General features: G+C 42.3%; 1 protein-coding gene across 2 annotated transcripts; it reads left to right on the top strand.

Annotated features, from left to right (window-relative positions):
* The first annotated feature begins 220 nt into the window (after window positions 1-220).
* LOC141003914 (ATP-dependent RNA helicase DHX15-like) lies at window positions 221-26,655 on the top strand. 2 transcript variants are annotated; one of them, XM_073475393.1, is made up of 14 exons: window positions 221-473; window positions 2,277-2,613; window positions 3,860-4,053; window positions 4,736-4,895; window positions 6,261-6,479; window positions 10,483-10,650; window positions 16,572-16,658; window positions 17,229-17,378; window positions 17,864-17,972; window positions 21,553-21,744; window positions 22,753-22,875; window positions 22,956-23,146; window positions 23,990-24,159; window positions 26,014-26,655. In XM_073475393.1, the coding sequence occupies exons 1-14, from the start codon at window positions 463-465 to the stop codon at window positions 26,129-26,131; spliced, it is 2,229 nt and encodes a 742-aa protein (XP_073331494.1). In that variant the 5' UTR covers window positions 221-462; the 3' UTR covers window positions 26,132-26,655. The 2 variants fall into 2 exon arrangements, with proteins under 2 accessions (XP_073331494.1, XP_073331493.1); XM_073475392.1 differs by lacking the exon at window positions 221-473 and adding an exon at window positions 524-647.
* The last annotated feature ends 1,175 nt before the right edge of the window (window positions 26,656-27,830 follow it).

The raw sequence follows: 27,830 nt of genomic DNA, 5'->3' as shown, positions 1-27,830 counted from the left end.
GATGCTATTGATCGGGCTAATCGCAGGTTTGAGGATGCTTCTCGGCGATGATGCTTCTATTAAAAGATAAAGCAGCCTTTTTTCTTAATTTATGCGTTGAGTCAAACGCTAAACAACAAAATACTTCCATAAATTGCTCGCTGCTTCAGACAGAGGGGCAGACCTGGCTGCGCTGCAGCGAGTCTCGAGCTGTGGACCGAAGGGGGCGAGGCAACTCTCGTGCCTGTGTGCGTGCGCGTTGTCTGGCGGGCACACCATCATCCCGACCCGACAGAGAGGCAGCGGACCTCCCGCATCCTCCCCCGCATCCCTCAACCACTGCATTGCATCCGCAGGCTCTCCGATAGGCTTTCGTGGACAACATTATGCGCGGGGCTCAGTAACGCCGGGACATTACATACATACAACGTGCCCGCTGGTCTCACTGTAAATCGCGGCTTTCGACTCGTTTTGTGAAGGATAATGATGATGAGGTAAGAGCTTCCGGTCGCCATTTTGCCGGCGTTTAGCGGTTTGGGGATAATCTACATGGAATAATTAGCTGCTAAAACCGCCGTTTGGACGGATGCCGGCGGAGAGATGTTTAAGCGACATCGTTTAGATTTGGGTGAAGATGTTTCGTCGAGTAGGAAGAGACCCTCTGACGGGTATGCAACGCTAGCGTTACATAAAAGCGCTTCGCTGCTGCAGTGTTTTGCTTGCTGCAGGCTGCTTTGTTGTTATCCCGTTGCTAACTAGCCGCGCTAATGTTAGCTTTTTTTTGTTGTTGCAAGTTTAGCTCGAAATTTAGCACTGGTGGGACTGAGAATGTATCGTTCTAATAATGACAGGATACACACCCAGCTCCATAGGTTTATGATAAGGTCATGCAATTGCTATCTAGCAGAGTGCTAAGCTAGCTAAGCTAGCAAACAGCCTGATCTGGTCCTCACGTGGCTACATCCTAGCCAGTTCTGGGTTAAGTGCTACGTCTTGAATAGAAAGGTCATACATTTCATGACACAAAGTCAATATGTATTGATGAACTCAAGGTTTTAATGACATCTGGATTTGTGAAAATGGAGAAGGAAGGCAGCTTTGAAGCTGCAGACAGGACCCCTAGCCCGGCTAATGTTAGCCGCTTATCGTAAATGAGATGCTGTGTCAGATGTCACTGACTTGTCCAATCCTACAGTCCTGAATTTGACTTTAGCTGTGTATTAAAGCCCTCCGTAGGTATATTAAAATACTGTGAGTGAGCATATGGGTCCAAACAAGAGCTTAAATGCCTGTAGAAGTTGGAGGACCTTGGCTGAAGCGCCCCTGCTCATCATCACTTGTCAAAGTCACCGAGTGCAAGCTCAGGGTCACTGCCCTGCATTTAACACAGCTTTGACCTTACGGGTGGGAAAAGCAAATTAAGAATTGCCGCAATGTAGCCTGGATTACGTGAATGATACATTCTGGTACATCCATGTTCAGGTTATAGAGCCAAGCATCAGCTAATGTGCATACTGCAGCTTCCCCACAGTCAAGGACATGGAGGTTAGAGAGGGGTGCATCCAGACAAGCTGTTGGTTTCTGTCGCACTGTGAATAAAACTGAATAGAAATTAATATTAAAATATGAATAAGTGATGTTATTGTGTCATAGATGGCGTTGTAATGCCAGAAGTTAATTTCCACTGCCAGATCAAGGCAATAATGTAAATTTTAGCCTTAATTTATGCAGAGATGGCCTTTTTTGGTACTGCTTCTGACATCTCTAATGCCACAGAGCCACACACACCATCTTCTACATCGGGCCCGAGTACAGCCAGCTCCACTGCTGTAGTTGTCTGTTAAGTACCTAGCTCTAGGGCACCTTTTAAAGTCGACATTTTGCTCACAGTTTTCCAGCTAATGTAGGGGTGTAAATGGTTCACATTCTGGTCTGGAGCTGTTGAGTACATCTATGTGTAATGGGAGAACAGACTTGCTTGATGTGGATTGCGGACATTTAGTTTATTCAGGACCTTTGCATGCTACACTTGATTTGGTTGGGCTTTTTGCAACCGTGAATGAAGAGAAAAGGGCCTGACGTTGGCTAATGTTTGTGCACCGTCTGTTCAATGTTGTGCCTGTTGATGTTTGGCTTAATCTTAACCATTTCTTGAGAACAACTGTTAAGATTTGGTCATTTCTAGTCTTTGATATTGTGGTAATGCTTGAATGCATATGTGTAGGGGTCATTTCGAGTTATACTTTGTCTCTGTGGTAAGTTATATAACCTTAACCTCATGCATCTCCCTCTTGCAGGCGTGACCGCGACAGAGACCGTGATGAACGGCCGAGGGACAGGGACAGGGACCGTGACCGTGATCGAGACCGTGACAGGGACAGGGACAGAGATGTGAAGTTGTCCGGGGTGCCCAGTTTCCCAGCTGCAGGCAGTGGCAGCTTCCTTAAGCAAACCCCTATTCAGCAGCAGATCAACCCCTTCACCAACCTGCCCCACACGCCACGCTATTATGAGATCCTGAAGAAGCGGCTGCAGCTGCCTGTCTGGGAGTACAGAGAGAGCTTCACTGACATACTAATGCGTAACCAGTCTTTTGTTCTGGTGGGAGAGACGGGCTCTGGGAAGACCACACAGGTAAAAGCCAGAATTTTAAGTGTTTTTGCTGTACCGGCACATAAAGACACACTTGAGTTGTAATTTTTCCCCTGAACTGACTGAAACGTGTCATATCAAATTTAAATGTGAAATTTAGTAATATAATTGGTATAATAATACCACACAAAACAGGGTGCAATAAACAGATGCTGCATTTTAAACAGTTTCTCTGTGGAGCTGTTTCACAGTGTGTGGTTGTTAAGTTTGTTTTAAGTTCTTGAAAGCGTCGGGTTGTCTGTTTTTTAAAATTTGCAAGAGAGAAGATTAGAGTAAATCGCTGGTTGAGCCTTTGCCTCCTCCTGAGGGGAATATCAACTATCTTCCAAACACTTCTTAAATTAAGTGGTATAATCTTGTCAGTGCTTTCTGCCTTGATGATGCTAGAAAACATTTGTATTCTACACATTCACTTGGAATTTGTGGACTCGACAGACAAATGTAGGATGCACATCATGGAGCGACGTTTGTGAATCCTGAAGGAGAGTCATTCGTGGCTACCATTGTTTAGCTGTTACAGAAAAAATAGTCAGTGATGTGTTTGATTAATGCTCTCTCTTGAAAATTAAGAGTGTTTAGTGTTGTTTTTAGCAAAATGAAAAAGATAATAATGAGATTTGATGCAGACTACCTTAGCATTTAGGATTGCACTACATTTCTCTCACCACTCACAATTTTCAGGGAAGATGTGTTAAAAAAACTGCATTGCATTCACTTCATGGAACTGTAGCTTAAATTACTGTCACATACAAATGAGGTTGCACACAGATATCAATTATAACACAATTAATCGTGCAGCCCTACTCTGCATTCAACCAAACATATCCTGATTATTAGGGTCAGGTCCTGTAAGTAGTAATCACAGGTTTTAATACTGCCTGTGAAATGTTTATATCTTCGAAACCTGTCATTGGCATTTTTTTCGTTCCTCTGATTGGGTGACATTTCAAAGACTGCCCTTTTAGAGATGATTCAAATCTTACCACTCATCCGAACCTCAAGCTTAATAGAGTGGAAGTAAGACTCTCTTCCTTCGGGCCTCTCTAAGCAAGCTGCTTCTGTTTTTAAAGCTCTAAGCAAGAATATACCGTGAGTGCAAATGTGGACAGGTATGACTTTCATTGATATTTTCTCTGCAGGACTTAAAAAACGCAGTTCGGAGTTGTATGTATGTAACCTGCCTTGCATTCATCCCTGCAGTTCAAACACAACCTGACTTGTCTTCCAGATCCCTCAGTGGTGTGTGGACATGGTAAGGTCAATGCCGGGGCCGAAGAGAGCGGTGGCCTGCACCCAGCCCAGGAGGGTAGCGGCCATGAGTGTCGCCCAGAGGGTTGCTGATGAGATGGATGTCATGCTGGGCCAAGAGGTGGGCTACTCCATCAGGTTTGAGGACTGCAGCTCTGCCAAGACAGTACTCAAGTAAGAAAGCTGGTTGAAAATATTCACCTTGGTTCTCTTTTTATGTTTTTATGACAACTGGTGACAGATGAGAGCTTTTTTGATAATTGATTAATCGGTCAAATACCTCTGATTCCAATTTCTCTGAATCTAAATGTTTTCTGGTTTCTTTACCCGTCTGTGACAGTAAAAGTTTTGTGCTTTGGAAAAGACCGACATTTTCTGACATTTTATAGACCAATTAACTAATCAATTACTCGAGAAAATAATCATTAGGTAAATCAACAATGAAGATTATCGTTGGTTGCAGCTCTACCCAGTGACCACCCCTTCTCTCACTCTCCCCTGCGGTGGCTGTTGAAACAGCAAAAAATGCAAGGGCTAATGTTTGTATATCTCCCTCTGTTGATATAAAGAGCTCATTCTAAGGCAATCTAAAGACCCATGAATCTTATACACTGGACCTTTTAAATTGTCTTATACTTGACTGAAACAGGATACATTACAGGATAGTTTTGACTTTTTTCAAATTCACCATAATTTTTTCCTCGCCCTTTATGTTCTACCCACAGTACTTTGAAGGGGGGGATTTCTCCTCAGGGGAGTGACATGCTCATTACATAAATTTTAAGCAAGGTTTTATTCCGATAATGCCATTGCACTGTATATGAGGATAAAGTCTGCATGTCCTCTGTTCACACAGATACATGACAGATGGAATGTTGCTGCGGGAGGCCATGAACGATCCTCTGCTCGAGCGCTATGGTGTCATCATCCTGGACGAGGCTCACGAACGCACATTAGCTACGGATATTCTCATGGGGGTCCTGAAGGAGGTGGTCCGCCAGAGACCTGACCTTAAGGTAAAAACTGTTAAAAATATGCAGAGTTTAGAGAATATTACGAAAAACAAATGTCTTTCCACTATGGCTTTAGTTTCAAGATGAGATATTAACACTGATGGCAGGTGGATTCATTTTAAAAGTAGTGTAAGTTCCCTACATCTTTATAGGACTATTTATGCAGCACCTACATTCACTGTTTATTCTGGAAAGTCAAGTCTACTTCACTTTTATTTTGTCTTATCTCTAAGCCTGGTGTTGAAAGTACCCTTGACAGTAGTGTGATTTGTTCCGACAAACATGTCCCACTTAATGCCGACAAAACACTGTTAAAGCCCTAAATATTACTTCCCCTGAGGATATATTCAGTGACAGCCAGTGTTAATGTCCCTCTTCTGTCACTCCTCCCCTTTGTCACATTTTTTCCTGACAGTGTCCCCATGTCTGACAGCTGTGAATCTGTTAAGGAAAAGAGAAACTGTGCTTTTGGGCTCAGAAATGCACATCTACTCTGCACCACAGCCCTAGTGGAGATTGCTCCCTGAGTCAGAGTCATTTTAAGCCAATCAACTTGGGGGGGGGGGGCAGCAGCAGCAATGTATCGGCGCGGATGGGAGGCAGGCAGAAGTTTTATAGGCAGAGTGTGCCAGACATCATTCTCATAAAGCAGATGGATAATGACTAGTTGTTTGTCAGCGTGGAATCAAAGGTTAGATTGTTGTTCGCGGACTGTTAAATGAGGTCTAGGGTTATTGGGAATGATCATCCACCCCACACCCCTCCATCTCCTTCATCCCCTATCCCCTACCAAATTTGAAAGTTTAATTTGCCTTGATTAAGAGCAATTACGATGTCTCGCAGAGCGTAAAGCGAAATGCCGAGACACTGGCCCCTGAAAATGTTTGAGATTGAAAATGGGAGACGTGTTTCCCATCAGAATCCTAATGCGCTCTATCTAATGGCTCTGGAGAGAACATTGTGTACCCAACATCAGGAACAAGGACTGTCATAGCTCCGTGTAGGTCAGTGACTTGCAGTGCAATGCCAAGTTCTGCACTATGGACACCATCCTGGGATTGTGCCAGCGCCCTCATCCTAAATTCTGATTCAGAGCATTCTCCAGCCTGTATAGCTTTTTGCACTCTTCATCTATTCTGTATTTAGTAGCACCCTTATCCAATTAGCATGTGTCCTTATCCCCAATTATCATCAAGCCGTATAAAATGTTAACTCATTCTACACTTGAGTGCTCACGCCCATAATCAGCACAGTCATTTACACTCTGCTGTCTTTACTTCTAGTTTTATCTTCCCTTTCACCTCATTTTATGAATACATTGTCCCTCACAGACTTTGCTCCTCCATTCCCGTGCCCTTCTCTGTCCAGGTGATTGTCATGAGCGCTACACTCGATGCCGGGAAGTTCCAGGTGTACTTTGACAGCTGCCCACTGCTCACCATCCCCGGACGCACGCATCCCGTGGAGATTTTCTACACGCCGGAACCGGAGCGGGACTACCTGGAGGCGGCCATCCGCACTGTGATCCAGATCCACATGTGTGAGGTGGATGAAGGGGACGCTTTGCTCTTTCTCACTGGACAAGAGGTACAACTTTAAGGGGGTGTTATTGATGATTTTTTGATGAACTGCGTCTGTTGTTGTACAAAAGCCAGATTTGTGGTAAAATTGGCGTCGCTGGTTTGGTGCTTGCTTTTATTGAAAGATTTTTGTTTTTGTCGTGTTATCTTTGGAGAAGTAACTAAATATATATTCTCAAGGTATACTTGAGGTACTTAGCTTGAGTATTTTCCTTTTTTGGTAGTTTATACTTCTAAAGCACTACAATTCAGAGGAAAAACCAGAGGAGATTCAGATGAATAAAAAACAAAGTAGCAAACAACGAAATATAATCAACAAATAAATGATGTAATATTATGCATGAAGATAAGTCTTTATTGATCTCTTCGTCAAATTTAAAAGCTACCCAGCAGCAGTATAGTGAGAAACATATCAGCTGTCAAATTAATGCATGTATTAATAATTATACTTCAGTAATATAATATACATAATTCTGAGATGAGCCATTCTGCATAATGAGCACTTTTACTTTTGGAACTTTAAGTATATTTTGATGCTAAATTAATGCTTTCGTACTTTATTCACGTAAAATTTTGAATGCAGGACTTAGACCTGTCAGAAAGTATTTCTACAGTGTAGTATTGCTACTTTTACTTTAAATTCTTCATCAAGACTTCGAAATTTCATAAAATTTTGCCAAGCACAATTATCTAGTCCAAGGTGAGCTTTTCAAATTGCATTCTGTCAGACTAACAGTCCAAAACACAGCCATTTTACTATTAAATAAAACAGAGAAAAGCAGTAAATCCTTACACAAAATCTAAACGATTAAACAATTATCACAGTAGTTTTCTGTCAGTCACTAATCGGTCGACTACTTGTTTCTAGATAGGTTTTATAATGATAATTTTGTCCAAACAAGGCAACAAGCACATTAATCTAATTACAAAGATGAGTTGCTCACATGCACTGTATCATGAGCACACACTCACACAGGCACTCCTCCGCACAAGAAGTGATTAATCCTCAGATTGATAGATGTTAATGCATGTGAGCGTGCCTGTTTGGGAACCACCAGGATTTTTCACAGCGAAGGGAAGAAAAAAAAAACTAGGAGTGACCCAGATTCTGCCCTTCCCACGAATCTCTGAAATTAAGTCATTTATAATTTTTTTCCCTCCCTGCAAATGTTGTCCACTGATGTGTAATGGAGGGCAGGGTTCATGCCCAAAATGATGAATTTGGTCACAGCAGGGTGGACACACACATACCACCCTGCACACACACACACACACACACACACACACACACACACAGAAAAGCAGCAACAAATGTTGCAATGTCCTGATCATTCGACAGGAGAAGCCTGTCAGAGCCAACAGTGCTGGTATGATTATTCTCTCAGCACTCTGACAAAATGCTGTTGGAGACCATGTGATTGCCTGTGGTTGTAAAGGCGAATGTGACGGGTGTAAATACAACACAAATTGCTCTGGAGATTAAAATGACATGTTGGATTTTTTTGTTGTACAGTAACAATTTTTCATCTACACAAGGAATCTTTGAAAGCTCTCATGTAGTTGTGTCTTTCTGGCTTCCCCAATCACACCTTGTGACGGGTTGTTTATTAGCTGTAATTATTTGTCACTCAGGAGTGGTTTGACTGTGGCGATCCACCTACGTCAGTTTTCATTTGCCAAAGCGGGATCAATATGCGGCTTGCTGCAAAGGGGATGAAGCCATTGGAGGGGCATGGTGTTTGAAGTGGTCTCCACCGAGGGCTGATAATTGATTTTAGACTTGGCTGTATCCCAGCTTCTTGGATGGCCAGAAACACTGTTAGTCGCTCCTACGAATGTGTAGAAAAATCTTGGATTTTTGCAGGCAATGTGTAAAACATTTTTTGCAGTTCGATGTAATTTGTTGATTTATATTCCTTCACCCTACACCACCGCCCTGCACTGTCTCAAACTAAGGCATTACTGAGAGCACTCCCACAGTGAGTTCATTATCACCCCCTCCTAATTGGGTTAAAGAAGTTAATGTGTGGTAGGACTGGCAGAGATGGGTGTTCAAAGGGTGCTGCAGCGCATCCCTCGAGCGCTTCTTAACCTCTTCAGTCTCCCAGCAACTTTGATGTAGACTAATGATTGGGAGGCAGATCCATGGCAAAGCCATAGACTCTTTTTATCTGGCTGTTTAATTTATATCAGACGAAAGCAAAACGCACAGGAACCTCTTCCCCTCTCTTAGTTTTTTTTCTGTGAGATATTTTGCTTCCACAAACAAATAGAACTGAAGCACCAACGCCAAACAAGAAAGTCGAAACTTATCACAGCTGTTGAGCAAAGATAAGTCCTAATATTTAAGCTTCCCCCTCAGCAGCTAACATCAAAACATGGGTATTGGCAGGGGGGTTGTTTGCTAGTCAAGAGGAGTGCCTAAATGTGTCGGTTATTAGCTTGGCTGTAGATTGTTGCTTCTGGGGTCGCAGGGAGAGCTGGTGGACAGGTTCCCAACACTGGCCAACTGCCCCTACTTGTGTGCAAACACAGACACATGCACACACTCACACACTCACACACGCACTCTGTCTTGATGTCCCTAAGGGATAGACAGCCAGCTTGCTTCCAGCACTTTGGCAAAGAGGTCCATTTTTTTCTCCATGGCAGCTGCTGCATCCAGAGGCTTGATAGGCTATTAATACCCAGGCTAATTTTACCAATCCATTCAGATTTACCGTTTTCCACTTGTCAGTGTGTTGATTAAGAGGCACATGGCCATCAGCAGGGTTTGACTTAATGCGATGAACAAGGGGACAAACAGGGCTAATAACACACTTGCAGTCCAGAAGGAACACGGTAAACATCACCATGGTGCTTTCTCATGTCAAGGCAAGTGTTTCAGGCTTCACACGGTGCATATTCAGTCACTTCGGGTCGTTGATTAAAGTAATTTAAGTTCAGTATGCTCTTTAGAAAGGGAAACAAAGATGTCTGCAAAGTTTTTTGCATTGTTTTGTCTGCCTACTAAATAGTAAGTATCCATGAAGAGCTCTGGTGTTGCCTGTCATGTATCTGAAAGCAAAGGTAAGATAATTTGGGGAATCAGAGTTTCTGTTCATCAGTGTCTTATTACTCCTTTCTTTGCTGCATTGCTCCCATGGGCCTGCAGGTGGTGCAACAGTATAGGCTGTAATGTGACACATATAGTAACTGCTGCTTCATGAGGATTAAATGATTGTTGTTAGCAAAACAAAGGAAATGGTTCTAAACAGCGGGGGGTCGCCTAGAAAAGAAAAGCTCTTATGTTGATAAAGGCGATACCAGAAATTACTTAAAACCTTCAAGCATGATCACAAACGTGTGTGCATAAGGGAAGGTAAAATAAAACAAGTCTTTCTATGTTAATGAGTTACAAGCATGGGGTGCTTATGGAATATGTATGCATATTTAGTACATTTAATAGTGTGTTCCAATAGGCCCTTCGAGAATAAGCACTAGCCCTGCGCTCACTATCATGCTTTCTTATTCCTGGCGCTACTCAGGTCCTCTGCATGTCTGCCAGCCCACCGGCTCTAGAACGTTCAGCTTCACTAAACTGATCTGCCATGATTTGCCGCTGGTTATGCATCAGTGCTGCAGTCTCATCTCACATTCCCCTCTACAATACTGCACTGTGGAATAATGAACCCTGTTTGAGTCTGTCTGGCTCTGTGTGCGTGTGCGCCCTTCCGAGCGTGCGCGTCCATGTTTTCCATGATTGCTGCGTTTGACAACAGAGCCACAGGGAGCTCGGCAAAGCATACTGCAGTCCAGGTTTAATTTCCTCCGTCAGATGGAGCGATAGTTAGAACAAATGTACTGTAGCAGGGAACCACGGTTTCCCCCGACCACCTCTCCTCACCTTCCCCCATCATCCAGATTCGCCGCCATTGTTTTTCCAGGTGTTGTTCAGAGCCTGTTTGATTTTGCTGTTTTGCATACTCAAGCGACACCTGGATTAATTGTTGCTCTCTCCAACCTTTCAGGAAATTGACGAAGCCTGCAAGCGGATCAAGAGGGAGGTCGAAGACCTGGGGCCTGAAGTCGGTGACATCAAAATCATCCCACTGTACTCCACGTTGCCTCCACAGCAGCAGCAGAGGATCTTTGAGCCACCCCCACCCAATAAACCAAATGGTGCCATCGGAAGGAAGGTATAACTGCCTTGTTGTTATAAAAACACTTGGGGGGTGGGGGGATAAGGCGGGTAAAGGAGGAGGGCTGGAAGGTAGGGACTTAAACTTTTTTTCCCCTTTCTCAGCTTTAGCGCAGAACTGACTCACACAACATATGCTGCTTTTGTCAGCATGCGATTCTCTGCTCTAAATTATAACTGGGGTATTACTCACGCCCTCTGAGCCTGAGGAAAGTACTGCATTCTCAGTCATTTTTATCTTTCCACTACATTTGCACAGGCTGCTGCTGCTCAAAGAGGAGGCCAAGGACCATGTGAGAAGGTGCACGTTTATATGAACTGATTAAAAACAAGACAAGTCGTCCTCTTCCTCAATCACTTAATCTCCGAGGAGTGGATGATCCTCTTATTGATACAGACATAGAGACAATTCCTCTCTTTTGTGTGACAGTTTCTATTCAGACGGGCTCATCACCAGAGTAGCAGCACCACCTGCGCTGCCACGCTGTTGGCCAGGGATCTGACAGAATATCAGAATATCATCGCTGCCAGTGAATGAGCAAACATTCACCCCCAGCATCTGATAGGGGGCGATGTTGATGAATGACTCATTGCTACAACCCCTCTAATTGAGGCAGATCAGGCTGACATATGAGCAGCGAAAAAATATTTATGGGCTCTCAAAGTTGAACACGTTCCGATACTTTTAAAACGCTCAATTCATGCTGGAGTTTTGGAATATGGCTTTCCTTGCAATGTGAATTAATCAGAATTCTAAAAAGACAGGCAAGGAACATAAGGATCAAGTGTGTTATCAAGTTTACATTTACAGCAAGGCATAGGCTGAGGGTTACCCACAAGGTTTGGATCAAACATTACAGCACTGTCTTTTTTTACTGTCTTGAGTTTTATAGTTTCATCTCTTCCAACTCTCTGTTTGAATGGTGTGTGTGTGTGTGTGTGTGTGTGTGTGTGTGTGTGTGTGTGTGTGTGTGTGTGTGTGTGTGTGTGTGTGTGTGTGTGTGTGTGTGTGTGTGTGTGTGTGTGTGTGTGTGTGTGTTGCACAGGCTTAAGAGGCTCAGCATTCTTAGTAGTTTGATCAGCCAGTGTTGGATAAGATCTTTTTCAAAAGTTCAAATATCATTCCTAGTGTTTGCCTCTGCTGTTCAAAGGGATTTTGATATGAAACAGGGCCATGGTTGCATAGGGACAGCTTTAAATATTGCATGTCTCTTGCGGTGCTACCTGCACAGTCCTGTACGTATACATACATTGGTCTGACTGGCAGGGGGCTTGCTGAATAATATTGGTTGCCGCTGCTTCCTCTACATCTTGCAGGAACTCCCATAGGTTGATACAGGAAATAAAGTGAATATAGTGACACTATGACCTCTGAATTGTCAACCTAGCAACCAGTTTCAGCTTCAGAACATCACAGTCGATGCCCCTTTTTTCCATAAGATCAATGTATCAGGTGCTCGTTGAGTTGGTGGAGTTGTCATCTAAAGTCGCGGTGCTTGAATTGAGTGTGCTTCTCCTCCATGACTGACTTAAGCGACCCATCAAGTGAAAAATGCAAAGATGTCATCCAAGCCAGCCCAAGAGGAAGTAGTGAAAAAGAATTAAGGTTTGCCATGTCTGCCGCTACGCATGCTAATGACAGCATTAGGCACCCCTCAATTAACATAAAGCAGTAGCTCGTCATTGCTCCATTTCTCCAGGAGAGCCACTGATTTTCTATTTTTGAACAGTTTAATCATTTAGAGCCAACGCGGCAATTGACTAATTACAAACAAAGATTATAATCTCACTTTGCTTTCCAGCTTCTCAAAGATTGTCTCTAGCAAATGAGCTGTGATGAGTGTTAGGTTTGCTTTTAGCATTGTCACGTTTGGAGCATTCCCTCAAATGTCACTCTTGATTGCCCCTCGTATCCATTTCAATGAGCTTTGAATGTGGGTGCGCCGATGCTGCTCGAGGCACGTTCTCCTTTTCCCAAGTCAGGGAGGGAGGCTTTATTTGTCAACAAGGCTATGTTTCCCCAGCAGGCAATGTGAAAGATGGCCCGTGTTAGCCATAGTACTTGCTCTCCTGCAGGTAATAACCCAGAAATAACATGCAGAGATGATGCTCTAATGATATTACTGATGAAGAAGCCAGGATTATCCAGTGCAGCAACAGACTGGAAGGAGCCAGCCTATGTTCAGTGTAATGGCCCTAGCCCGGATAATCCTTCAGAATCAATGCAGTCAATGAGGCCACCCATATGATCATGAAATGTGAGAAGGTGTCATGTGTGGCATCTGCTGGAGCACCGACTGTGTCCCAACACGCAGGACAGACCTCACCTAGTCCATTTTTTAACCGGACTTTGAAGCATTCCATGCCTTTCATTCCTTGCTGGGCTGTTGGTCCCTGGCATATAGTGTCTGTCATGAGACGCTGTCTGATAGCCTGGTCTCTTTTTTTGGCCAGCCACTTTAATTTCAGACTGCCACAGTGTGGCTAATTGGTTTCTTAAAGATGTGATTCCTCTGTACCTTTGGGCCACCGATGGCCCTCTTCCACTGCAGGAATTTAACAACCAGTTACCTGGGGCTTCCCATAAACTAAACTTTTAGGAACCTTGGTGCTAGATTTTTTTTAGAGTTTTTTGCTGTATTTTACAATCTGCGTTTTATTGGATATATGAGATTAAAAAGGCAAAGTCTGGAAAGACTGGTATGATATTGAAGATGTTGTGGGACCAGTTGTGTTTTTCACTCTCATTTTGCAGTAAATAATTTGTTCAGTTGCATAAAGGTGTACAGAATGCTTCTGCTAAGTAGCAGGGTCCTATTTCTAATAAATAATGTGGGATTGAATTGGTGCATAGACTTGTGTACTCGCCAGTATGATTCCAGCATTTTAGGCAGTATCGAGTGCATTTCTGATACTGGTATCAGAACAACCCTAAACATTAGCTGTTCTTGGTGTAACCCCACTCAAGCTGGCTGTTGTTTAGACAGCCTGTATAATTTTCAGTTGTCTATCAAAATTAGGCAACTCAAATTTGTCATGGAGTGCTCACGTCAATCAGATCTAGACAGCCATTCATCCAAGAAATACATGAATAACAACCAAACCGTTTGCCAGATATTGCTGTCTGATCAGTTTCATACGGGGGTTTATTGCCATCTCTTCATTCCTCTGCTTGAATACCAAGGGGAACGTGTCTTTCGACAGGTGAATTACCCGAGGTCGAGGGCTGAATGAGTGGGGGAAAGGCCCTCCCTGGCATTAATAACTAAACAGGCAGGCATTCTCAGGCTGGAGAGAAATCCTTGCTTAAAAGGTGGGATTTATAAGTCTGTAAGGCTCACAGCTTGAAGACAGCTGAAGAGGCACAGCTACAAAGGAAGTGTGTCAAGTGTGCAAAATTGGTTCTGTGGACCTGTATCAGCAAAGACTACAGAGAACCGTTTGGTTTTTGTGCTTTGCATTTTTTCACAAGGACTACCAAGAAAGCAGACGGCTACCACCAAACGACTGCTTAGGTCAGCCTACAGCTTGTTCCTGTCTCGGTAGATGTTGAGCAAATGAGTAAGGGAAAGATTCTGAAGTGTAGAGAGGCATTTTGCCCAACACCCACTTTTATATTAAGCTGTAACGCTGGAGTGGCAGTTGCCAGTGGAGTGGGCTTTGACCTGGCCACCACAGTCTCAAGTGCTATGATGAATCTAAAGGGGTTCTCTGTCCAGTCTGTTTCAGCTGTTATATAAGGGAAGCTCATCCTAGCGGTGGTCAAGGTTTGCGTGAGAGCAGCTGCAAATCTGTCTCCCTCTCCTCCGCTCTTCCCTCCTCCCTCTGTTTGTGTATATGCTGACAGCAAGAGACCCATAGGGCTATGTGACTCATTTGGTTTATTTATTTATTTCTTTACTCTGAATCAGCTGTCATTTCTCATAGACAGACTTGCTATAGGGGATAATTGTAATAGAAAAGATCTAAGACTGGTAGATGGTGCAGGTTCTCACTTTCTCCACTTAGTGTGCTTTTCATTTCACTTGTTTTTTCCTCTACGTGCACAAGGACAGTAAATAATTACACCTAGCCTGATGTTTAAATCAACTCCCATACCACCCTGGTGCGCGAGTGGTCCCATAAACCTGCTGTTTTATCACCACTCTCACCTTCCTCAATTATTCAATGATCATAACTGCATTAGCGTGTGTTATCTTAAACATTTCCTTCTGGCCAGACCAGTAAACAAACAATGAAAATGTTGCACGACCCATGCAACTTAAATGGGCTGTCATTATTAGCTCCTTGCCACATCCAGCGCAGACCTTGTACACCATAATTGCTGTCCTCGATTCCATTGAATGAAGAAAAGTAAACACAGCCATTTCATGTAATTGCATTCGCAGCAATGTCTTATTCAGTGATGAGACAAAGGAAATGGAAGTTACATGTATGTAACTCCAGCTCAATAACTAGATGGGTAGCCCACTGTCACTCTATATTACCAAGTGAATGGGAGAATGTAAACACAGTTACTTTGGGGAATATGATTAATACATCCAATTATTGATGTGGTGGTATCAACAGGGGAAATCTAACGCAGAACTATCAATCAGAAGTTAGACCACAGGTATCTACAGCAGGACTCCCTAGAACTCCTACGACCAGGTTTAAATCCAGCTTTAGATTTGGTGGGTTCTTGCACTGCTAGATTACACCTGCACCTCAGAGTGTATGGATCGTCTGTGAAATGCATAGAACAAACCTGTTGAACTCAGAGGAGACAAATCCAAATATAGCCTTTTATTGTAACACAGTATGGATTATATCTTAAACAAATCGCCCCATAAATACAAGTTTTCATAGTTCAGTAATTCAGCACCATATGCTGGAATAAAAGTTGTCTTTTTTACTTTTGTTGGAAATAAACAAAGTATCCTTAAATATGAAAAGCTCTGACACAAAAAAATGGCTTTCAAAGTGAATGTAATGCAAACTTTTGCAGTGTTGTTGGCCACTGGTTGTGTTTGAGACTCAGCTCAGGAGGAGCCAGCATTGCGTAGCACACAGCAAGAGCCAATCAGCGACAATGAGCCCTTCACAATTGGCATGTCCACACAGATAGCAGTGTTCCAAATTCCTCGAGACATAGTGTTGGATTCATGTGAAATATCTACAAAAGCCCTTATTTTGAGGGGAAGAACAGCTGCTCGGATGACAGCAGTAACAGTAATGGAGCTCTCGATGTGTTAGGCCACCTAAGCAGAACCATTACATCAACCATTTTCTGTAATTTTGAAAAACTTTACAAGACAGAGAAGCTGACATCTCAACAAAACCAGCAACTTGCTGAGGACAGTTGGACAGAAACCCAAACTTCCAGCACAAACATACACACAACACAAAAAGGCCAGAGGAAATGCATTAGGATGGGACACTGCGCACCAAGCCAGCTCATAGAACTTGGTTGCAGAAGCTGTTGTGGTACTCCCCTGTTGGGTTGCATTAGACGCTGTGTGTTCAGTGCACTAAAGTGACAGCTCTACAAGCTTCTACAGTCAACTGGTTCACATCAGGGAATAGTTCTAAAGCAAAGCTGATATCTGCACTTGTTTGTCTCTCCTCATACTAATGCTCAAGAATTCCTATGATTTCTGAACTGCTCCACTGCAGGAAATCACTACACTTTTTGATAGTACAAAGGCCCTTTTGAATACTTGAATGACAGTCAGCAAATTTAGTTCTATGCTTCGTTTTCTTGTATTTTAACAAGAAACAACCTTAATCCCTCTCTGTATTTGCTAAATAACTGATGACCACATGTTAAATTTTAAATATTTTGATGCAAAGTTCTAGCACTGGAGTTTGAGGATTCGTCACTCCCTCCAAACACCCAAGGTGCATCATTTCTTCACCCATCTGTTCTCGTTTCTGCAGGTTGTCGTGTCAACAAACATCGCCGAGACATCCCTGACCATCGACGGCGTGGTGTTTGTAATTGATCCCGGATTTGCCAAGCAAAAGGTTAGCTTCCTCCGTCTCCCTACCCCCCCATCTTCTCCCAATGCTCTGTATCTGCTGCGATCATCTGCGTCTGTTGCCTGAGAATCCCCAGATAAACACAGCAGTGCACACCTGACAGCGGCAAAGATGGAAAAGCCGGTTATTTATTCCTCTGACATTTCACCAGCCTGGAGCCAAGTCATACACATGGCGCAAAAATAGATTTTATATGCACTATGGTGGATTGGGTGTGTTTGTGTGTTATTGTACATATTTTGTTAGCTGCATGTATATATAGTAGATTGTAGGTGTTATAGGGTTCGACAATATAACGACTATTTAAGATCAATTGATTTATTTTCAAGCGAGATATAGTTTTAGACAGTACCATTTATTCTGATACTGGGTGAAGTTGCGCCACATAACCCCTTTCTTCTGTAAAACCATGCATAGCGCCGCTACCCTTTTTCTAATCAGTCTACAATTGGTCTACAGTGCGACGTTGGTCTGTATGTTGCACATGCTGTGTTAGTATGTGTTGAGTTTTGACCTTCGTTTTGTTTAACCTTTAATTTTCCCTTTACCTATCAGGTGTATAACCCTCGTATCAGAGTGGAATCCCTTTTGGTCACAGCCATCAGCAAGGCCTCAGCCCAGCAGCGGGCAGGTCGTGCTGGCCGGACGCGCCCAGGAAAGTGTTTCCGCCTTTACACAGAGAAGGCTTACAAGACAGAAATGCAGGTGAGAAACAAGGCAGTCTGAAAATGGTTAGAAATTCTATGAGGTGTTCAATTCTCACATTCTTCAATGCCACAAGCACTTTGTATTCCCCCAAAGCAGCCCTCTAGCTGGATAAGCTCTCTATTATGCAATATTTGCTCCTTGAACTCCATGATTCCCAGTTCAGCTGAATTACAATTCCAAGTGCTTGGTGCTAAGCCACACTGTTTCCGCCCCTTCTCATAACCTGTGCTAACGAAACAGCCACCTTGTGACAAATGAACGTGCAGAGGCTCAGTTCTCCACTTTAACAGGCTAATTCTTTCACGTCACGCTGAGTGGCAAAGGGAATTTTTTAAACAAGTTAAATAGCCCTTCAAATGCCCTAGACTCCCGGCCCCTGTTCAAGTTGACATATGAGCGACGCATGAGGAGATAATAAGCACCCTGACTAATTCATTTTGAATTGTTCCTTGGGTTTCTCTTGTACCTCTTAACTGTCACAGGACAACACATATCCAGAGATTCTGAGGTCTAATCTGGGCTCTGTGGTGCTGCAGCTTAAGAAACTGGGGATTGATGACTTGGTGCACTTCGACTTCATGGACCCACCAGGTTAGTATAAAAAAATAATAATACACATTTCTTTTTGGCTCATGACGACACACTGCTTTCCTGTATGCTGACTTTTCTTTTTTGTTGTTCTTGTACTTTGCATTAAATCCCATAAAGAAGATTTAAAGGCTAAAGTTATAAGATTTTAATGAAATCAGGCCGCATTGTCAGCATTTTTAGCCATTCAGTGCATTTACATTCTGTAATTACTTCTCTGTGTGGTAGTTTTCATTGTTAGTGGCAATATTGATATTGAATATATGGTCAAAAATATTGTGATATTTGATTTTGTTGCCCAGTCCTAGCATTTATTAAGTACCATTGAGTAGCTTTCAATATATCGAGATTTAAACGTGTGTATTGAAATATAGCCTTAAAATGTTGTGCTATTATTGTAAGGCCATATCGCCTAGCCCTATTTAAAGCTATATTTAGTTTGGCTGCATCGTGAGCAGATACACAGTTGCTCCTCTTCTTCTTCATTCCTGGCAAAGTACCCGCTTAACAAATGTTTCCTGTAGTTTTAACCCAGATCTTGATTTTAATCAGTGCCATCTGAATCAGTACAAATGCAGTTACAAACTGCTATAAAAATCTACATCCAGTTGAACTGTGGTTGTTTCATGTGTAATATCAAATCTGGGTTGCCTGTGTCGCTTGGGAAAAACGACAAAGCAAAGATAAAGTGATCCTGGCAGATATCAAATGCTGCATACTGAGTGTTTGGAGATTTGAGTGTAAGTGCTCTGACAGACATGGGCTACACAACAGTGTTATGCAGTTTTTGTGAGCAGTCTACTTTAAGTTTAGATTATTGCTGTTCAAAGTGAGAGAGTGAAAAGAGAGAGATGATCAGTCAATGTATGTTTCTGTCTCTCTATTTATTTCTAGTACATATGAATCATGCTGGATCTAGGCCAAAGTTATGGCATTCACTAGGAGAGTGTGTGTTCCTACGGCGTCCCGAGGAGACCACCCCTCCTTTCCCTATACTTAACCTCCCCCTCCCCTCCCCCCTTTTCTCGCCATAATATAGTTTTCATCTCACCTCTGAGATTAAACCCATCTCTCCCCGTCCACTGTGGCAAACGCCATTTTGAGAATGAAATTGGTTACATCAATAGCAGCGCTATCACCTTAGCTATTGCCTTCCCTTTATATTCCTCCAGCGGAACGTGACTGACCTCCACCCACCACCCCCACATTTCTCACAAAACGCAAGGGTAAGCGTCAACATATGGGATTGGCCTTGTCTGCTAAGTCTAACTGGGAACAGTGGGGTGAAGGGAAAGGGGAGGATTACCTTTTTATTTATTTGATCCACTCATGGCAGAAGGTTTCTCCTAACTAGCTCCTGAGCATGCTAGAGCTACTTCAGCGCAATAAATGAAGTCTGTTTTCAGTCTGTGAGAGTTCCTGGCCATCTAGTTACAGTGGATCAATTCTGATACGCTGTGTCAAAGGCCTACCTCAGAGTAAATGGGCAGGCCAGAAATGTGTCTCTGGAGATTCAAGAAATAGAGGATGAAATAATGAGTTTTGGGATGCTAAGGGATTTTTCTTGTTGGTCAGACTGCTTTATTAATCTGTTTTGGGCGTTGTTCAAATCCTAAATGAGTGGATAGGTGGACATTCTTGTAGTTGTCACAATCATAACCTCCCTGCTGTGAGACTGCAGGGTTTATTGTGGTGCAAGGCCAACATCCCCTTTTCCATTGTTTTTTCTTGATGTTTAAATCTTCAAGTCCAATGAATTTAAGTTTAGGTATTGTCTCCCTGATCATCAGCAATAATCACCCCCGAAAGCTAGTGGCTTTTTCCATTTGAGCTCGTCCACACCTCAGCGGGAGCCTTGATTTTCCTTTCACTGTGAAATGCTCAAATATCTAGTTCATTTCTCTCTTTGCCCACCTCGCTCTGCACTCACTAAACACAGGAGCGGCAGCAAAAGCCAGCCAACCAAATGGAAAATCCAGAAGAAATCAGTAGCGATTTACGCAAGGACTTGGCTGGGTGGGATTCATTTGCCTCGTGACATTTCCAAAGAAGTACCTTTCGAAGCCAATGTGGTTTAATGTACCTTTAGCCTTTCGTCTCATTGATTTGGCCCTTGGTTAATATATCGGATTCTTGTGTGTTGAGGCAGTCAATATTTACTTTCTGATGAGCCGCATTGTGTATAGACTGAATTTCCACACTGGTTCATCATGCTAGCTGGACTTTGAAATCAGATTTTCACCTTTTGTTTAGCCCCGCACAAGCCACCGGTGTGGTAAGTAATGTGGCCGGCGCTCACTTTGTGTTTAAAAAAAAAAGTAGCTTTGATGCCCCAAATCAATATTTGTTAATCATAAAAAAATGCCTCCCTGCTGTTTGAAATTGAATTTTTTTGGGAGCACTTGAGAGAAATGAAAGAGAACAAGCAGTGCAGCGAGTGCTTGAAGCTAATTTTCAGTTAACATGCAACTGGTCATTAGGCTCCAGCTCTTGGGAGCCAAAGGTCAATAATTGCATCTGGAGGAAAAATCTTTTAACCAAACGGTGGAAGCCTTTTGTGTTGAAGCATTAAGTAGAAAGTTCCCCTGTAATTGCATTCGTTGTTAAGGATTGCCTGAGCGGAGGATGAAAAATGAGCTCTGCCATGATTACTTCTCCACTAAGTTGCTGTCTAGCGTAACTCTGGCCATCACACACTGAGAGCCTGCTCATTTTGATTGACCTCATGCTCCCTGCTGCCAAACCCCAAAACAGCCTTTGTTTGAGTGTTCCAGTGTCTTTTCTTAACTTGGATGTGCCTTCTATCAAAGGTCTGAGTTAAGGATGTGCTCGAACTCTATTGTTTCATCAACTTTTTTCTTCTGGGCTTCCTCTTTTTTTTTCCTTTTTTTTTTAAGTATTCTGTCAAATTTGGTTGATCAGGTTGCAGATCTTTACAAGCAAGTTTATATTGGCCAATAAAATCTGAACTACGTGACATAGAATTAGGTTTCCCTTATATTCCTCGGCTAAAAAGCATCAATGCAACTATTATATTTTAAGTTTAAGTCTAAATGTACCCCACTGTTTTTGATACTTAGTTACTTAAATATGAGTATTGCATATACTGTCTTACATATTTGGCATTTAAGAAAAAGAAGGGAAAAAAAGATTCTCAGTCTGAAAATTGTCTATTATAGTATCTCTGAGCCCAATGACTTCTTCAAATGTGATTGTTTATTTGAACCAACATATTGTCACATATGACAAAAAAGCAGAGTGTCACTTTTAAGTAGCAAAAGAAATGAACTGAGAATGGTTGGTAGAAAAATTACATAAAACAGTTGTTTATTAAAATGGTTCATTTTCCGTCAATTGTTTATTCGTTTTAGCTTAATGGAAACATGCAGTACAAGAGCATTAATCAATCCTGACACACAGGTGTGTGAAATGGTTCCAGATTGTTCTTCTGAAGTTTTGCTTTGATGAAGAAAAAAAAAGAAGACAGTTTTGCAAATTGTTCCATCTCTCTCATCTCCGTGTGTTTTGCCCATGGGCTTGGAACATTGTTAATGGCCTGCCTCTTCCATTCTGTCTCCTCCAGCCCCAGAGACCCTGATGCGAGCCCTGGAGTTGCTGAACTACCTGGCGGCACTCAATGACGACGGTGACCTGACGGAGCTGGGCTCCATGATGGCAGAGTTCCCCCTGGACCCCCAACTGGCCAAGATGGTCATCGCCAGCTGTGAATTCAACTGTTCAAACGAGATCCTCTCCATCACTGCCATGTTGTCAGGTAATGCTCAGGGCAGGCCTACTGTGTGGGTCCAAGCTGCTCCTCTTTCCATTTCCTGCACTCATGGACCGTGTTTCAGAAACGACCAGTGAGCTTAAGGAAATATACAGAGCAGCTTCTTTATCTTCTAATGTGTTTGCAATTTGAGGAGTTTTAGGTGTTGTTTAACATATTGCATGCCCTCATTAACACATTTTAGACCCCAGAAGTGGAAATCTACTTAGAATAAATGTAACATGTGCTTACTGAACTTAACTACAAGGGAAGTAGAGGATAAAGTAAGGGGTGTCAGCTATTATTTGTGTGGAAGGAGGAAAATACATGCCTGTACAAAATGTATAGGTGTAGCTGGAGCAGCACCAGCGTGCTACAGCAGTAATTGCACTTTAGGCTTGCCAAAGCAGAATGCTGCTCATTGAGATGAATCTTGGCGCCTTTGAAGGGAGTGCGAGGGGTCTTTGAAAGCGGGGAAATGGATTTAACTAGCTGTTTGGACGTGGTGTGCACTTAAAGCAGGTGTTTCAGGATGGCAGGTTTTTGCTGAGTTCATTAGAGTAAGCAGCGAAAAGTACACCTGAGAACGGTGCCGCCACAGCAACCGACCACGACGCTCAATAAAGGCCGCTTATACCCATTAAAGCCACAATCGAGCAGGTTTGACGTTAAGCAACTCGGAGAAAGTTCACAGAGGGGAGACAGCAGATTCCTCTGGGTCAACTCCACTGTTTTATCTTACTCCAGTATCAGGTCTTTAAGATAGGATGCTTGTGTGGACTGGGTGTCATCTGTTTGCTTTATCTCGTATAAAGCCATGCTGTAGCGCATGAGGACGGAGCAACCCATCCTTCTCCAGTCCTTTCCTTTCCCACCATAAACACTCCACAATACAGTATGCCCTGTGAAGTGTTCTGTGCCTCTCTTTGAGCTGAGGCCTTGATCCTCTCTGTGGGATTTGCTTAACTTATCCCTATGGGCGGCTGTGTTGGGGCCTATACCAACCTTGTTTAGTCCCACAGTGCTTCGTCCGACCCACGGAGGCTAAGAAGGTGGCTGACGAGTCCAAGATGCGCTTTGCCCACATCGACGGGGACCACATGACACTGCTCAACGTCTACCACGCCTTTAAACAAAGTGAGCTGCCCTTACATCACACTTCAGAGTTTTATGCTGTTTTCTTGGCCGTAACCATGAATTGCACTTGTCTCACACAGACCATGAGTCCACTCAGTGGTGCTATGATAATTTCGTCAACTACCGCTCACTGATGTCGGCAGACAACGTCCGCCAACAGCTGTCCAGGATCATGGACCGCTTCAGCCTGCCACGGCGGAGCACTGAGTTCAACAGCAGAGATTACTACATCAACATCCGCCGAGCGCTGGTCACTGGCTTCTTCATGCAGGTTTGTCACATCCCTGTGTGAAGTTCCTTTACTCACAGAGCCATACTGTATTTGCATTAGTCTACAAATACATTTTGAACTCTCATTACTTTGTTTTTAATCTCATACATCATTAAAATTCCAAACCTTTTTTTTTCTGTTATGTGTGCAAATATATATAAATATTATATCTAGCTCCACTGCTCGTCTAATGCTCAGTGACATTTGCCTTTGTTGAGTTTGATCAGTTTAAAGAGTAGTATTATTATGCATAACCTAGCACTGACTAAAAAAGCAGCTGAGATAACCACATTTCAAATACACACACACACAGGCCTGCTTTGTTTTTAAATGCATAAAAAGAAATCAAGTCAATTTGCTCCTTGCTCAAGGAAACAAATGGCATTTTGCAAGAAGCCATTTTCAGGGCTACCTGAAACAAGCGACCTGACAAGTTGAATTATGGTGTTAATATTTAAATATTTGTCAACATTAACCTTTATCTCGGAGACAAATTTGCGGCTCATGTTAGAGCTTTCACAGCATTTGTGATCATGTCTTTGTTGGGAATGGCCTTTATTGAGACTGATTGCCTTAGTTAATCACAACAACCTCTGCAGCTTCACCTAGTACTTATAATGTAGGGAAACATCTCTCCTAGAAACAAACAGGTTTGTCTTTGCCGTCATGTTGCTTTTCTATCAAATAGTAGTAACTTACTTATGAGGTTTACATGATTCTGTATAGTTAATTTACACACAGAAATTTAATTAAGCAAAAAAGGCTGTGTATGTAGTCGTTTGTTCTGTTTGTCTGCATGGTTGTTACTGCCAGTGACCTCTTCTGTCTCCGTGGTGTGAAAAGGTCGCTCATCTGGAGCGCACGGGCCATTACCTGACTGCGAAGGACAACCAAGTCGTACAGCTGCACCCCTCCACTGTGCTGGACCACAAGCCAGAGTGGGTGCTTTACAACGAGTTTGTGCTCACCACCAAGAATTACATCCGAACGTGCACTGACATCAAGCCAGAGTGGTAAGTTTCAGTTGTAGCTACATTTTTAATATGTTTTCAAGGTGATTGTCAGATAAAAATTTAAAAGTCAGAGACTTGAATAAATGGGTTGCTTGTATTACACACACGGTAATTTAATTTAGTCTTATAGTAACTTGAGTTTTGCAAGAAGCACTCAATAAAAAACACATAAGCATAAAAAATATTTTTGTGAGTGAAATAACAAAAAATAGAAAAAAACATGTTTTTTGTTTTTAAACTCGATGGAAAATAAGTAATTTCTCTTACATGAACACCTCATTGTTTTTGTCGGCTGTGTCTGTGTATGTGTCTGTCCTTTCTGTGTATAAGTTACTCTTTTTTTTTTCTATTTTCCAAAATAGCTTCCGAGATCTATTCCTCTTTTGCATTACATGTGTCTTTTTGTGTTTCTTGGTGCATCTGCACATCTGTTAAGCTTGTTGTGAGAGGAAATCTTATAATGTGTCCAATACATTTTGGTCTTCTGAAATGGGGTACAAATCCCACACTGCTGACTCAGTATGAATATAAATACCCTAATGGTGCAACACACACCGCCGGCGTGTGACACACGTCAACACCCACACCTGTTGTTCTGCACCGACGGCATCTTGACGCACATTGTTATGTCAGGATACACCATTATGTTTCAGCGCAAGCAGCAGCATCAGTCTTCCGTCTGGGTCTACACAGGATGCATTCAGGCACAGTATTAAGTGTAGGTCGCCTGTATTGAGCCCACTGGAATTGAACTATGGACATTGTACTTATGTGGTGTGAGTCTTAACCATTAGGACGTGTCAAATTTAAGGCCCACGGGCTGAATCCGGCCCCCGAGAGCTTGCAAAAAATATAATTTGTGCAATGCAATTATTTTTTGTTTTCTATACACTGAAGGTTTCTGGTGGCAAGGCATCAGCATAAGCTTAACAGCGTCTCAATACTTTGTAGTCAATTCCAGGAGTGGCACTGTAGCCAAGTGGTTGTAGCTAATCTTGTTAATATTAGCAGCCTAGCAAAATGTCCAAGAAAAGGAAACAAACAAAAAAAATGTCACTTATCAGGTTGACATCTAATGATTATTTAAATGATATACGAATCTGCTGAAAAGTTTCCCAAATAATCATTTTGTCTATAAATGACAAAATAATGTGAAAAATACATTTCCCATAGCCCAAAGTTATGGGTTCAAAAAGCTTCTTTTGTCCAACCAAGTCCAAAACCCAAAGACTCTTCATTTACTGTCATTAATTCAAAAGAAAACAGCAAAGCCTTACATTTAATAAGCTGGAACCAGCAAGAGTTGGATGATTTTGCTTAAAAAATGACTGAAATGATTAATCGTGGCAACTGAGTTTGTTTTGATTGACCAATTGATTAAAGGAGCATTATGTAGTTTTGGAGAAGAAATTCAAACTCAGAATTTTAATATTCAAAGAGTCGGGCAAATATAAACAAAGTAAAACAGGATTAAATTGTGCCGGCCTTTAAGGTCAGTTTGTTTATTCAGTAAATAAAAACAAAGTTTTTATTTTGTTTGTTTAGGCATAAACAATCAGTCAACAAAGTTCTTTCTCTTCTGATTCAATTTGCTTCCCCAAAACTACATAGTGCACCTTTAATTGACTAATTGTTGGAGCTCTATTTTTAACTTCAACTAGTTTTGTTTTCACTTGTGCTGCCATAAGCCTGCTACCTATTTCTCCTCCCCTTCTGCGACCTTGTAAAATCAAGTATCAAATTCGTCGAACTTGTGCAAGTAGTCACCCTGTGAATATGGAAGAACGGCGTTCTCCCACAAGTAAACACTGCAGACAATTTTCGTGACTAATGTTTACTTGCTTTCTTTCCTAGGCTGGTGAAAATTGCCCCGCAGTACTATGAGATGAGTAACTTCCCCCAGTGTGAAGCAAAGAGACAGCTGGAGCGTATCATTGCAAAACTCTCATCCAAGGAATACACTCAGTACTAAGAAGGTTTGCATGTGCTGCGACGGCATCCTCAGAATCTGTACAAAGGAAAATCTGAGCTCTTTCGAGCAGTCTTACAACCTCATTTTTGAATTCTATTTTTGTCTCACTGTGTGTAACATATTTTCATGACTGATGAATTGTGTTCCGTTACCTTTGAGGGCCACCTTGTGTCACTTTTTCTTTTTGAGCCAAGATTGTTGAGCACTTCTAAAAATGTACTGTAACTGACTGGTTATGAGGAATTAAGTCATCAACCATTTCTGTTTAAAGCATGATGTTTTATATAAGTGTCAACGTTCATCTTGAAGAAATCCAAACTAAGTCGCAGCCCTGGATTCTTGGCTTCCTCTGCTGCTGAAACGGCATTAGTCCGTCTCGCAAGCTTTTGATCAAATGTAATTTATACTGTATTTTGATGCAGGCATAATGTATTGTTCTTTCGTCATGGAGATGCTAAGAGAGGCACTCTGGTCACATTTCCTGTCACTGTTCAACTTAATAAAAATGACTTTGTAATAAAACATTTTTCCGGTGTCAGCATTAAAATAACAGGATAATCTGTGCATAAAACTTTTCACTTAACCCTCTCTCTTTCTCCCTATCTCTCTCTCTCCCCCTCTCGCGCACACACACGTACTGTGCAATCACGTTTTGACCTGCCAAATCCAGCTCGTTTCCTGGCTCTTCAGGGAAGTTAAATCTTCTTACTGGGATATTGATAGCTTCAGAAACAGTTGGAGTGAGGGGGAATGTTAATTACAAATGTTTCGGAACAAGATCAGTGTGAAATCCCTGCTGTGCTGGAGCCTGTTCTGGCTGTACTGCTTTGTGTCTGCGCCTCTCTAATGTGGAAGGTAAAGCCTGCAGTCGGGGAGACGCATGAATTCTAAGCACTGCAGTGATGTAAAAGAATCACCAGAATAATGGTCAGTGACATAACTTGAATGTGTGTTTAGATTTACTACAGTCAAACCACGCCTGTCTCATCAGATTAAACTTTTTTAAAGAAAAGTAGCGTCCAGCACTCGACTCGTAAGAATTCCTAAGCAGCAAAGAAAGTTGGATGAGTTTTAACAAACTTTCCCCTCTCATTCTGTGGGTCAACAACTTAAACGAGGCGAGCTGCCTGCGAGTGGCAGAGCGTGAATTCTACAAAGAGTTTGATTAGTAGCACTCTAAGGGGCATGTGTGTGTGTCCCTGAGCTGAGGTCAGAAGGCTAGGAGCATCCTGGTCCCCCGACCCTATAGACTGATTACTGATTACTGCTACTTAGCAACCGACAGCTAATAGTGTTTGTGTGTGTAGTAACCATTTTATCACTTTGAGAAGCTGAAACTTCTCTGAGCTGAACTTCTTCTGTGCTACAACACAGCAGTAGTGAAATGAAACCAAGTATATTTACTCATACTGTACTTAAGTATAAATACAAGGTACTCTTACTTTACTTGAGCATTTCCATTTTGTCCAACTTTATACTTCCGATTAGGCTTTCAGATGCATTTTGTAGCACCTTCCTCTCCAGTGAAATCCATGAATCTAACAATATGATCATTTGAATGTTTGTGATAAACTGAAGGATTCCTTTGTGTGGTTGAGAAAATTCTCCTGCTTCACAAGCTAAAAACGGTACAAAATCTCTTTCCGATTAGCTGGAAAATGCATCGTCTCAAAGCTGAAAACGGTCTGCTTTCCAAGCT

This window comes from Pagrus major, chromosome 10, assembly GCF_040436345.1.
Source record: "Pagrus major chromosome 10, Pma_NU_1.0".
Taxonomy (NCBI): Eukaryota; Metazoa; Chordata; class Actinopteri; order Spariformes; family Sparidae; genus Pagrus; species Pagrus major.
The sequence above is the reverse complement of the archived record's forward strand: the minus strand, read 5'-3'. Positions and strand labels throughout refer to the sequence as shown.

What these genes read in the sequence shown, in the direction of transcription:
- LOC141003914 (XM_073475392.1), top strand. Translation starts at nt 580, where the DNA reads ATGTTTAAGCGACATCGTTTAGATTTGGGTGAAGATGTTTCGTCGAGT. An exon ending in GCCAGAGACCTGACCTTAAG is followed by an intron (nt 4,896 to 6,260) that starts GTAAAAACTGTT and finishes TTCTCTGTCCAG; the next exon opens with GTGATTGTCATGAGCGCTAC. An exon ending in CGACTTCATGGACCCACCAG is followed by an intron (nt 17,973 to 21,552) that starts GTTAGTATAAAA and finishes TGTCTCCTCCAG; the next exon opens with CCCCAGAGACCCTGATGCGA.